This window comes from Echinops telfairi, unplaced genomic scaffold (assembly GCF_000313985.2).
Source record: "Echinops telfairi isolate 266 unplaced genomic scaffold, ASM31398v2 ScPeMD7_7;HRSCAF=31, whole genome shotgun sequence".
Classification (NCBI taxonomy): domain Eukaryota; kingdom Metazoa; phylum Chordata; class Mammalia; order Afrosoricida; family Tenrecidae; genus Echinops; species Echinops telfairi.
The window spans coordinates 23,888,250-23,901,107 of record NW_022103904.1 but is presented as its reverse complement, the minus strand read 5'-3'; the positions used below and the strand labels follow the sequence as shown (position 1 = coordinate 23,901,107).

Below are 12,858 nucleotides of genomic sequence, written 5' to 3'. Positions count from 1 at the left end.
CCATCCATCCACTGACACATCCATCCATCCATCCATCCATCCATCCATCCATCCATCCATCCATCCACTGACACACCCATCCATCCACTCCTGCACACCTTCAGTTGTTCATCACCTCTAATAAATAGTCCTTGAGTATCCGCAATGAGGTGAGCCTCCACCATGTGCTGAGGTGCAAACAAAGGAAGTGGAAAATGGGTTCCTGCCCCCGAGGATTCAGAGAGAGAAAAATCAATGACTTTTTAAAAACAACAATGATTGCTTTGAGTTCCCTGAGGGGCTTGTTTTTCCCTTGTAGCACCACCTGAAGAAGCTGGAAGGCCGCCGCCTGGATTATGATTATAAAAAGAGGCGAGTAGGTAAGATACCAGATGAAGACATCAGACAAGCAGCAGAAAAATTTCAAGAGTCAAAGGAGTTGGCTGAAAGAAGCATGTTTAATTTTTTAGAAAACGATGTAAGTATTTGAAGCCAACAGGAGACTTTTCCTGTAAATAAACAAAACAATGACTGTGTGAAGGGCATCGGCCGCTTGAGAAGTTCTAGGGCCCGATTTGTTACCCAAGTTTCTGGAATTTGCTGTAGTCCTCTCTTGCCTCAGAGAGACTCTCAGACAGTCGGGACACCTTGACTGGGATCTCTTGGGAAACCCTTGTGCTGGAGACGACCCCGGGGGAGGTGGGGCTGTCTTAGGGCAACTTCACAGTTGGCTTTCTTACAAGGGCAAGTCACAGATCACAGCCACCTTGATTCAACAAAAAGAGCAGAACTCGAAGCCATTGTTTCTCAACATCTCCTCCATCTAGGTCCATGCGCTTCTGAAGGTGGTCTTTTCCATCTGGTGTGCTCTTTCCTGAAGGAGTGTGCTCTGACCTGCACCACGTCCCAACAGCAGTTTGGCCACCCTTGGGGGGACTCCCATGGGGTTCCTTCTGATAATGTCCTTTGAGTTTGGGGCAAGATCAAGGTGGCTTGGTGGATGGAGTACGATTTCCTAACCACGTTATCAGCCCAGCTACCCTAAAACATGGCAGGAGCATTATTGAGATTGGGAGGAAAAATACTTGGTGCAACTTTCCTGGCTGGTTTCTCACTAGCAGTTTCTGACTTTCTTAAAAGTTCTCCATATAAGCCCCTGTGATAGTCCTGTGTCCTTTGAAAAAAGACTCTGTTACGTATACTCATTTGGAATCCCCCAAAGCAGTCATTCACCATCGCCTTCTGAACTGACCTCTCCAGCTTGAATTTCACTGCCCCCGGGAAATCCCCTAGGAAACCTCTGCTTTGATTGGATCTCTTTCTGTAGGCATCTGGACAAGACCAGGGAGTATCACTGAGAGAAGTGGTCTGACTATGTGAAGGGGGTCGACATGTTGAGAAGCTCTAGGGTCCGCTTTGTGACCAAAGTTTCCAGAGTTTTCTGAAGACTGAATCTCCTGCCTCTGAGCTTCTCTGAGAGACAACATGTTCTCTCTGGGAGAGAACACCCACCCAGTCAGCACCGAGGCATGTTTAGGCATGGTTAAGCATGCTGTGTTCGAAACAACTCTGAATAGATGAACCAGAACTCCCAGTAGGAAGACTTTTGATTTGCCGTCATAGGTGAGGCCACAGCGTTCGGGATTTCACAGGAAATGGAAATCCCATGTCACAATGTCCTTTGTGGGAAGCCGTCGAGGTCGGCAGGCGGGTCTCTTAACCAGTCAGAGATCCTGCTCATCGCCCTCCCTCCAATCCCTGGACTGGTCATGGCTGAGCGTTCAGGAAGGGAAGCAGGACTCGGAATTTTCAATGTGCCCTCATGGTGAGTGGGGGCTTAGGGATTGAGAGGATCTTAGGGACCTCTCCCTCAGAAATGCCAGGTCTCCATTGTACTGTGATTCTGGCTAGCCAGCTTTTCTTTTGTTAGGGCAGGTCAGCTGAAGGGGAGCTGGAGGAGATAGGGAATTCGTCATGAACCCTTTCGGCTTGGCTACGAACTGAAAGATTGGAGGTTTGCGTGCACCCAGAGGGGTCTGGAAGAAGCGCTTGGCCATCTACTATATGTTTCAATCATGGAGCTTACAGATCTTTCAACAGGCACACACACACATAATAGAGTGAACACGTCATAGAGTGAATGGGCAATACAATAAGCGGGCAATAGAGTCAGAGGCCTGCCCTAGGATGCCCCTGAGTGCTCCCCAGGGGAACAATCTATGATCAGTCTCCGCAGGAGACGTCAGAAGGGAGTTAGCTACTCTGTAGGGTGGGATGGGCAATAGAACCTGGTTGCTCTTAACTTGGTAATCCTCAGGAATATAGCGAACAGTCAGGCGCATCTTCTATGACAGCTCCTTTATGGAGGGACATAGTGGAGACTATTTTCAGTCATGAGAATGTGTATTAAGAATCACTTTTATTTCATAACTGTGAGTCTTCTCCCACTGGAGTCAGCTCTCCAGCCCTGGTCATGATGTGCACCGGGAATTGGGCTGTGAGCATCCTCATCCAGGCCCGCGGTCCCCGCGCCTGGGAGGCAAGTAGAGTCACCATGACTTGCAATTGACTGGGTGATGAGGGAATGAAGCCGGTTGTTTTATTTCGAAGCCTAGTGACCTTATAAAGGGGACTGTGACCCCCAGCTGGCAGCAAGCTGACTGAGGGCCGGCCGCCCACTTTTGCCTTGGGGGGTGTTTCTGGTGTTTTTGCTGCCTGAGTGGAAAAGGCTTCCACTCCTTGTCTCCCTCTCAAGTCCCTGCCCTGAGCCTGACCTTGGCGACTGGGCGAGCCGTCTCCCCTGGGAGTAGGTCTGGGCCCGTCTGCTATGCTCTCAAACTGGCAGGGACAAGTCCGAGGATTAATTTCTCCTCACACCGCCTTGTACTGATCGCAGTTTATCAAAAGACTCATTGACGTCTTGAATCTTTTGATTCCAGTCAACCCAACCAGCCTAATCACCTTTCGTGTGCCAGGATGGAGTGCCGTGAATGCCGGGCCCACTGTTGACCAGGCAGCAGCCCTGGAAGAGCCCACTTGAAATCCCTGCTCCCCATGAAACCCCCAAGTGCTGAAAAGGACCTTACTTTAGGTGGCTTTCTTTTAAACTTCCCATGTTTTAAAAAACACTATAAGAAATAGGAAGAGGTAGGATAGTTCGCTCTGTTTTTATTTTGTTTTTTTTCTGAAATATGTTCATGTTTCTCTTGATCCTCTCTCCAAGCCATTTGTTTTCGCTCAGATGGCAATCTTTGACATCTCTCCTGGTGAGTGGGCAAGTCAGTCCCACCCACAAGGAGGCCTTCCGTTCACCCCTTCGGCCTGAACGGCTCATGCTGAAGTTGCCTCATATTTGTGCAGAAAGACTTGAGGGAGGACAGAGGGACAATCCACGGTGGGTGGATCCGATGTCATACTTATAGCCCCTCTTCCACGCTTCTGTAGAGACCAGACAAAGGCCAATGGTCTGCAGCCCCAGGATCCCAACTTCCTGCTCCCTCTGCGTCTCCAACTGTATGTCCAACGGAAGTCACAGTCTCTCATGTGCATGGTTCCTGTCCTGGTGGGACGCTCTGCATGAAGACATGTGCTTCTCCCATTGCCTACTGGATTGGACAAACTTCCACCTGACTGGGCACCCATGGGAGACAGGTGCGCTCCTACTTCCTGAGTAGATCGTCAAGCACATGCTCTCAGGGGAACATGGTGGTAAATGACAGAGGCCCTGACGTTTCTTCCAAACAATGTGTATGTCCAAAAACCAGTTGCCATCTAGTCCATGCCAACTGATGCTGGCTGCACGTGCATCAGAGCAGAGCTGTGCTCCCTAAGGCTTTCACGGGCTGGGCTTTCAGAAAGCGATCACCCGGCCTTTCTTTCAAGGTACCTCTGAGTGACTCGAACCACCAACCTTTTGGCCGGCAGACAAGAGCCCATCTGCTTTTACCACCACATGGTTAGGCTTCTCTTCTTGTGAGCTGGAGTTTGGGGGAGTACCCATTGATATGTTGTTGTGTTTGTTTATTTGTTTGTTGACCAACCTCACCTTCAGATTGAGGCCAATTGAAGATCCAGAAAGCCAGTGATGCTTCTTTTGTAACTGCCGGTAACCCCCTGGGATTGCATATACAGGGCTCCTGGCAAACTAGCTTGGAAGGTATGGCTTGGATCTGAAGTCAACCTCAACTGATGGGAGGGGCTTCCAGCAGAGGCCACAGAACTCACCCACCCAGGCACAATCTGGGAAGCCGGCAGTGGAGAGCAGGCCTCTCCTATCATCTGGATAGGGGCCTCCAGGGTTTGAGGACAGAGTAACTAAGGCACACCCTCAGTCTCATCTGTAGGAGCAGGAGGAGTAAGAGGAGATGAAGAGAGGGTCAGGGAATTCTCACTCTAAATGCAAGGGGATAAGGAGAGTAAAGGGAAGTGATTGGCAGTGGTAGGCCTGGTGCTCTCAGCTCACCTGCTGATCTCTGGCACGGACAAGCCAAAGGCCCAGGTGCCCCAGACAGTAGTTGATGCTTTCTCCAGCCCTCTCCAGTCCCACCAAGGAGCTTCCTCATCACCGACGAGCTGCCCTCATGCAGCAGGTGGATTTTCTCCACCCAGAGAGATGGCGGGTGGGAGTAATGCTTCTTTTCTGGACAAGGTTTGCCTCTTTGAGTTTACTCTTTCATTTAGGGTTTTCCTGTGCAGACAGTTGAGTCCACTTGTGGTCTGGGAAGCAGAGACCACTGACTGGACCCCAACATGGAGCTCAGAGTTCCTTGTCTGAGAGGCAACTAGAAGTTTCCATTTTCTGGCATAGAGAGAAGATCACTTCTTTGCGGCACCACGTTGTCATCACTCACTGAGTTCCCTTCAGTGTTTGCCTTGAGCCCCTACTAGGTGCCGCCCTGTGTAGTACTGCTGCTGTCCCCTAAGCTTGGGGGGGTGGGGGTGGGGGCTCATGTCCTTCTAAAAGTCAGCCATTGGATGGAAAAGTTGAGACGGAGTCTCATAAGCATAATCCTATGCTTAGCCTCCGGAGAGGTTAGCCCGGGAGCCCTGTCAGCCCACATCTGTTTCAAAGGATCTTCCTTTAGTGACTCTTCACTGTTTCTTTAAAAACCATCGCTGTGAAATGTCAAGCACCGTGCAAAATTATTACCCTTAAATTTTTTTTTTTTGCACAGATTTACCAAGTACAGAAGCCTTGCATTCTAAGAGTGAAGCTTTCTTTCTGTAGCACAGTCTGTTATGATCATGGTAGGCCGTGACGCTGGGCTTGTTGAGAAAGCATGTGTTCTAAAACCAAAGAGGTGAAACTTAAGAAATCCTTAGGATTTTGTAGGGGCCAGGCTGTCTTTGTTTTGTTTATTGGGCCTTTGGAAATTGAAGGCTAGGCTGGTTGGCCTGTTTTTCCAGCCACAGAGATGGTGACATAACATGATGGGATTTCAGATGCTCATTCCAAGTTTGGCACGAGTGTAATGCCATGTCTACCCCAAATCCATACCGATCCCATACTGAAAGTGTTATAAATAGGTAAGGAAAGGAAAGCACGGGCAAGTGGAGAAGGGTTTGCAGCAACACATGGAAACAGCTTAGATCTTGGAGCAAACGCATCCATGGTTGGTGATACAGGGTGAGCCTGTAGGAGTGAATAAACAAGGCAATCTTTTTTTTTTTTTTCCCTCCCTGGAGTTGATTGGAAATTCGAAATAAGGAAAAGTTAAGTAGGAAAACTGGGCAGAGCCTGAGTCGAATTGGTTGAGTCTCTGTCCAGTGCCGAGAGTTCCCAGAATGACTTGCTATTAGGGCAGAGCAACACCTCTCAGTCCTAACTCCGGCCATTGGAGAAAGGAGTTAAATTAAGCCCTCTTTTCTAGGACAGCCCCCTCGAGATGTGGAGGAAGCTCTCAGGCCTTCCTGGAGTCTCTTCTTCAAATTCGGAACCTGTAGGGCTTCCTCTTTTCCTTTCTGTCTTATGTGACATAGCCAGGAACCATCTGGTTGGCCCTGACTCATAGTGACTCCCATGTGCCAGACCAGAAAGGTGCCCCATAGGGTTGCCAGAGTTCAATGTTCACAGGTAGATCACCAGACCTTTCTTCCAAGGTGTTTTTGGGTGCGCTTGAATCTCCAACCTTTGGTTCGTAGCCGAGTACATGAACTGTTTGCACCACCCAAGGGTTCCTGCAAGACATAGTTTCTCTTTCTTCCTTTTCAATTGTTTTTTAAAGCATCCACTGTATGTTAGTCACTGGTTTAGTGCTGGTCTTCACGGTCCATTCCGTGCCTCGGCGTCTCGGATAGCTTGTGTCTCTAGCAGTGAAAGTGCACAGGGCAGGGGTGAAGCTTAGTCTTGGGGAGCGTGTTCCTCCCCGATTCCTTTTCCCTCTCGGAGAACAGTTTCATTTACTTTGCTTCTTGACTTGGCTTCGCTAGACAGTGCCCATAGAGATCCCTTTCTACGTAAGCAAGTCATCTACTAAATATTGGCTGTGCTTGTCCTTGGCAAAGCATCATTCCTCCATTTTCTTTCAGGCCCGTGAGCAGAAAGCCTCAAAATCCCCCTGAGAATAACCTCTCATTAGAAAAACAGGCATTTTATCGAGTCCCATCAAATTCCTGTTCACAACTAGACGCGAACATGGTCCCCCAGCACACACAGCTCTCGGCCACGCCCTATGGGCTCATTAGGCAGAGGCTGAGGTGAAATGGAACGAAATGGACCAGAGCTGCGGCCGCCAGCTTCCCTGCAAAGCCGGGTGTTGGTTACTGGTCTCCACGCTCTCTCTTTCTCCAAACTCCACCGGCTGTAGCCTCGGTGGAGTAATGTCCCACTTCTGCCGCAGGTAGAACAAGTCAGCCAGTTGGCGGTGTTCGTAGACGCAGCCTTAGACTATCACAGACAGTCCGCAGAAGTTCTGCAGGAACTGCACACCCGGCTGCAGATACGGTAAGAGCCCCGTCAGCGTCCAAGGGAGTCGGAAGGAGCCTCCTTTCCGGTTTCCCTCCTCCCTCTTTCTTTCCCTCCTTCCTCCTCCTCTCTCCCTTCCATCCTTCACTCCCTCCCCTGCTTTCTCCTGCCCCTGCCCACTCCCTTCTCGAGCCTGTTTTGAATTTTCCTTAGCTGGCTTTCATGGCAGAGCGTGGGAGAATGTGGTGATAAGGCACAGTTCGGCCCAATCGGACTGAACTGGGGAAGGGGGATGTGGCCAGGGTTTTCCTTTCCTTTGTGATTGACCTTGTCACCGAGGCCCTTTCCCTGACCTCTCTTCAGCCCCTGAGTCCCTGACGACTCGAGGAGAGTTTAGCTCCCCATTTTCACGTTGGGGGTGATGATGTAGTACCCACCCCCCACCCCCACCCCCAACTCATTGGGATGTGGACAGAAAAAATTAAAAAACAAACAAACAACAGAACGAAATCAAACTCGCTGCCATGAGTCTATTCGGATTCATAGCAATCCAGCAGGACAGAGTAGCACTGCCTCTGTGGGTTTCTGAGACTGTAGCTCTACAGCATTAGAAAGCTGCTTCTTCCAAGGAACAGCTGGTGGTTTTGAACTGCTGGCCTTGTGGTTAGCAGCCCGCTGCGTAGCCCACTTTAACACCAAGGCTAATTTGGACGTGGACAAGGAAGAGATAATATCCTGGCACACAAGCAAAGATCTGGGAAGGATACTTTTTTTACTTCACCAGTAAAATACTAGGCCATGCCCATAATGTTGATTCTAAGCGGTATTTATCAGGAGACTCAAAAATTATTTTCTGAGCCAAAGAAAGGGTGCTTTCTGATGGCTCTAATGATAAACACATTCTATATTTTCCTGAAAATGACCACTCCCATATGTGGTATGCATGGGAGCCCACTTTATATAGCGGGTTAAAAAATACCCATTTTATAGTGGCGATGGTTGCACACTATGATGAATATAGCCAATGTCATTGAATTGCATGTCAAAAATACTGGGAGAAAAACAAACACCTTTCTGAATGGCAAAAAAAGGCATATATTTTCCAGTATTTATCTTTTGCTAGGGTAAAACAGTTTAAGAACCCCTATTTGTAAAGTCAGGTTTGATAACAAAACTTAGTTTTATACAGGATTATTATAATGAATATATAATAATCCACTTTAACAGTCTGTGTTATTATAATCAATATATAGTAATCCATTTTAATAACCCTGAAGAAAATGAATTATTGAAAAGCAGGGATGTTGCTTCGTGTTTCCAGTTGCCTCACATACATGCAGACCGAAGAAGAATCCATGCACTTGAATTGTAGTGCTGGAGAAGAAGATTAAAGTACTATGGCCCGCCAAAAGGACAAACTGGTCAGTCTTGGAAGAAGTACCCACAGAGTGCTTCTTAGAGGCGAAGACGGTGAGACGTCATCACATAGCCTTTGGACATGTTGTCTTGGAGAAGGGCATCCTTTTTGGAAAAGTTGGGGGGCAGCGAAGGAGAGGAAGGCCTTGGGGAGCTGGACTGACCCCATGGCTGCAACAATGAGCTCCAGTGTGGGAGCAATCGTGAGGACACGGTGTTTTGTTTCTGTTGTGAATGACAGCCGACTTGGTGGCACCTCACAACAGCATGAAGATGACCAAATGTGGAGTGATTGCCCCTGGAATCCGTGCTTTACTGAGAGAGGGCAGATCCAGGTGTGTCCCGTCTCTGAAGCGGGTACTCCCGCCTGCAGGTCTAGTCATCTGAGCATGTGTGCTTTTTCATAACCGGATCTCTGTGAGAGGGGAAAGCTACCCCCCACCCATCTGTCAGCTTGTCATACTGTGGTAAGTGGTGGCTTAAGTGTTGCTGTGATGCTGGAAGCCATGTCACCAGCATTTCAAGATACCAACAGAGCCACCCACGGCAGGCAGGCTTCAGTGGAGCCGAGAGAGGCCGACTCTGTAAGAAGGAAGGCTTCGGAGGCTTCTTGTAGAAATTAGCCCATGGAAGCCCTGGTATCACAATAGTTTTATTCAATACAGTGCCGGGCGGGAAAGCCTGGCAAACCAGAGCTTACAGAACTTGATTGCTCACTGCCAAGATTGCCCGTTTGAACCCATCCGCCGAGCCAGGAGAGAAGATGCGCCAGACTGCTCCGTAAAGACGGACAGCCTTGGAAACCCAGAGGCGGTTTGCGGCGAATCGGAATCAACTCCCCGGCACTGGGCTTTAGTTCTGGAAGATGAGGAACCCTCTAGATTGGGAGCTACTCCAAACACAGTGACTGTGCCCACTACATGGACATGGGAGTGGCCGTCCAGTCAGAGCCAACTGGAGGGCAATGGACTACAAAAGCTAGAGGCAAAGAGGAGGGAGAAGGCGCCTGCAGTGGTGAGTGCTCCCCAGGCACTGGCTAAGATGCCTCCGAGGCTTTCAGAGAGACAAACACTCTTCACCAAGACCAGTTTCACTTATGAACTCAAGTGAACAGTTGGGGGGAGGGGGGAGTCTAAGATAGCACACACCTGTCTCAGTTTGGGCTATGTAAGAATAAAGATATGAAAATGCCTCCTTTCTGACCACTGCCCATGCATGGCCCACGTTTATATCTATACAGCATGCATGTACGTTAAGAAGCTTTCCTTTCTGCATCAGATGTCTGATTCACCTTAAAACGTGTGTGTGTTACAGAATAGCAGCTGCAACCACCATCCCCAAGCGAGAGTACAAGCCAAGGCAAGTAAAGCGGACTCCTAGCGAGCTCAACAGTATCACCACGACTTCAGCAAAGACCACAGGTGAGAGGGCCGTCCCATGTGCCTGCCAGTCGGGCACCTCCAGATCCCTCTGCTGACTGCTTGTTACTGCATCTTCCTGTGAGAATGTCCTGGAACTCTAGCTTGCTTTACTCTGGTTACTTGGCAAGGGAATCTTTCTTTTCCCAATCATGCCCCATGCTCCTGGATTCCCGGCTACAGCTGCTTGAATCAAAACGTGAAATCCAAGAATTCCATAACTTCTTGCCTTCTCATGTGCTTAACTTAGACCACAGGGCCCGTTATATTATCTGTTATATTTAAAAGGGTAACTCTTTCAGAATAGTGTATTATTTTGCAAAAAGTATAAATTAGCATTTGTTGAGTAGCTGCTATAGCCTAGGAGCTAGCAGGAACGCTATATCATGTTTAATTATACAAGTGACACATGACTATATTCTTGAGTAGCATAATCAAACCCAACACAAAAATGGATCCCAGTGATAGAAATCTTGCTGTAGTCACCTAGGACCCCTGGTGTTGTAGTGAGTTTGACATTGGGCTGCTAACTACAAGCTCAGCAGTTCAAAGCCACCCTGAGAAAGATGAGCTTTGTACACCCCAGAAGAGTTTAAGGTAGCTCTACTCCTTGCTGTTGGTTGAGTTGGAATTGGATGGTAGTGAGGGTGGAGTTAGACCGTCTCTCTGTGATCAACCACTTCATCCCATTCTCCTCTCTGGAGGGCAGCCACTGGGAATAAAGTAGTGAGAATTCTTTCATGCGCATGTACAAAGGGGCTTCAAAAAGTTTATGAAAAACTCCATTAATCTGTATGTTGTATTCTTTGTGAATGTTACTATTTTTGAACTTTTATTATGAATTCGGTCAGATTTACAGAGCAGATCACGTAGTCATTGAAAAATTCATACACATTTGATTTCCTCTCACTGATCGCAATTCCCACAATGAAACATCACTCATCCCACTTCCTCTCTGTGTCTTGTTTCCTTTCCGCCTCCTCTGCTAACCCTTCTGAACTTTGTCCTCGGGTAAATGCTACTCTTCTGATCTCAGATGTTTGATTATTCTAAGAAATGCGTCCCTTACCGGTGTTACTGTTCCCCTTCAACACCTGCCTATTGCTTGGCTGAAAATTGAAAGCCATTAAAAAAAAATACCCCCAAACTCAGCCCTACCGTCATCCATTTGATTCTGACTCATATTCTGCAGGGCAGAATAGAATGGCCCGGTTTGGGTTTCTGAGGCTGTAATTCTTTCCTGTGGGCAGAAAGCCCCATCTGTCTTCCATGGAGCGACTGTGGGGTTCAAACTGCTAACCTTACCTTTAGAGGGCTAATATGTAGCCCACTACACTACTCAAGCTCTTAATTGAGCCATGCGGTGAGTTAATTGTCAGGCCTAAAGGATGATTAGGGGCATTGGTCTCTATCTGGTCAGGAAACTTGGACTTTATGATTTTGAGTTTTGTCCCACATTGTGTTCCTCTCTATCCGGAACTTTATCATGTGATCCCTTTCAGAGTAGTGGTAGTGGTAGTGGTAGCAGGGCACCATCTACTTCTTCTGGTCTCAAAATTGTGGAAACTGGTGTTCCTATAATGGAGATCTATGAGTAGATGCATGGATAGATATGAATGCTGAATGGGTATGGATGAGAGTCTACATACACATGCATACATACATATACATGCATACATACATGCACACACACAAATATATATACACACATATACATGCATATGTGTATATTCTCATCCATACCCATTGTGTTAGTCCGGGAAGACTAGAGAAACAAATCCATAGAAAATCATGTTTGTATAAGAGATAATTTTATATAAAGGGTAATTGTACATTAAGAAAGCATCCCAACCCAGTCCAGTCCAAGCCCATAAGTCCAATATTAGCCCATATGTCCAATACCAATCTATAAAGTCCTCTTCAGACTTACAAAATACATGTAATGATGTTGAATGCAGGACAATCATAGGCTAGGAGGTGTAAAGTCTTTGGATCCAGTGGCATTGTAAGCATCTCAGCACGGGCAGGTGTCTCTATGTGGCTTCTCCAGCTTTAGAGGTCTAGTTGTATCAAGGTAGGTCCATGTGGCTTCTCCAGCTCTGGGCACTAGGGTAGTTCCATGTGTCTTGTCAGCTGCAATGTCTCCCAGGGACTGAATAGAGAGAGAGAGAGATGTCTCCCACCTCCAAGAGGAAATTATAGAGATTCCCAGAATCCTTAGGGGAAGGCCATGCTCACACAGAGGCCCATTGGCTATATCCTGATTGACAGTTTAGACTCCACCCCTAAACTCTTAATCCTCAAATTGACACCAGATTATGTAACTACCGCACCTATTCCTATATATTTCTTTCTGTCTGCCTGCCTACCTATCTATTACTGAGTCAGAGGAGCCCTAGTGTTGTGTGTTGTCCCACTAAGCACAAAGTCAGCAGATTGAAACCACCAACCACTCCAAGGGAGAAAGATGAAGCTTTCTACTCCAGTAAAGAGTTACAGTCTCAGAAACCCACACGGGCAGTTCTATTCTGATCTACGTGGTTGCTATGAGTCAAAATGGACTCAATAGCAATGAGTTTGAGTTGTATCTACTTTTGCTGCAAATATATTTATGTCTGTAGTGGCACATACATACAGGAAGCACATTGATGAAAACTTCTTAGCCATACCAAACACTTTGAGGAGATTAGCTGCTGGGCCTTGAGGCTCAGGGGCATAGTCTCAGGGGATGCTTAAGTCAATTGACATAACATAATCTACACAAATTCCAATGTCTTTTCATTCTATTTTTCCATGAACGTTTTCAAGCCCCTTCCAATATACACAAAGAGATCTTTTGTGTTGTTTTTAACACAGGATCACGACTGGGTGGATTGTTTTGCGGCTTATTGGTTTGTTTTCCTATATCATCCTTCCTTGGAGATTTTCCCTATGTCATGCATCTAGATCCATTTATGGCACTGTGTTCATAGTTTTCATTCATACACATCACACACCACATAGAGTGCATATATGTATACACGGAAAACAGATTCCCGTTGGGTGTTGGGTGGCGCCGAGTCAGTCCTCACTCAAGACAGCCTGGACTCCGTGGGGCTTCCCGGATTGTGGCTTTTCAGCAGCAGATCCACAGGTCCATCT

General features: G+C 47.5%; 1 protein-coding gene across 4 annotated transcripts in view; it reads left to right on the top strand.

Annotated features, from left to right (window-relative positions):
• The window catches only part of SH3GL3 (SH3 domain containing GRB2 like 3, endophilin A3), a 168,596-nt gene that overhangs the window by 128,131 nt on the left and 27,607 nt on the right, over positions 1-12,858 (top strand). For all 4 annotated transcript variants that reach the window (XM_004708083.2, XM_045286411.1, XM_045286412.1 and 1 more), the window contains 3 exons: positions 299-457; positions 6,819-6,922; positions 9,614-9,720. In XM_004708083.2, the coding sequence (XP_004708140.2) occupies positions 299-457; positions 6,819-6,922; positions 9,614-9,720 (370 nt within the window). The remainder of the gene's footprint in view (positions 1-298; positions 458-6,818; positions 6,923-9,613; positions 9,721-12,858) is intronic.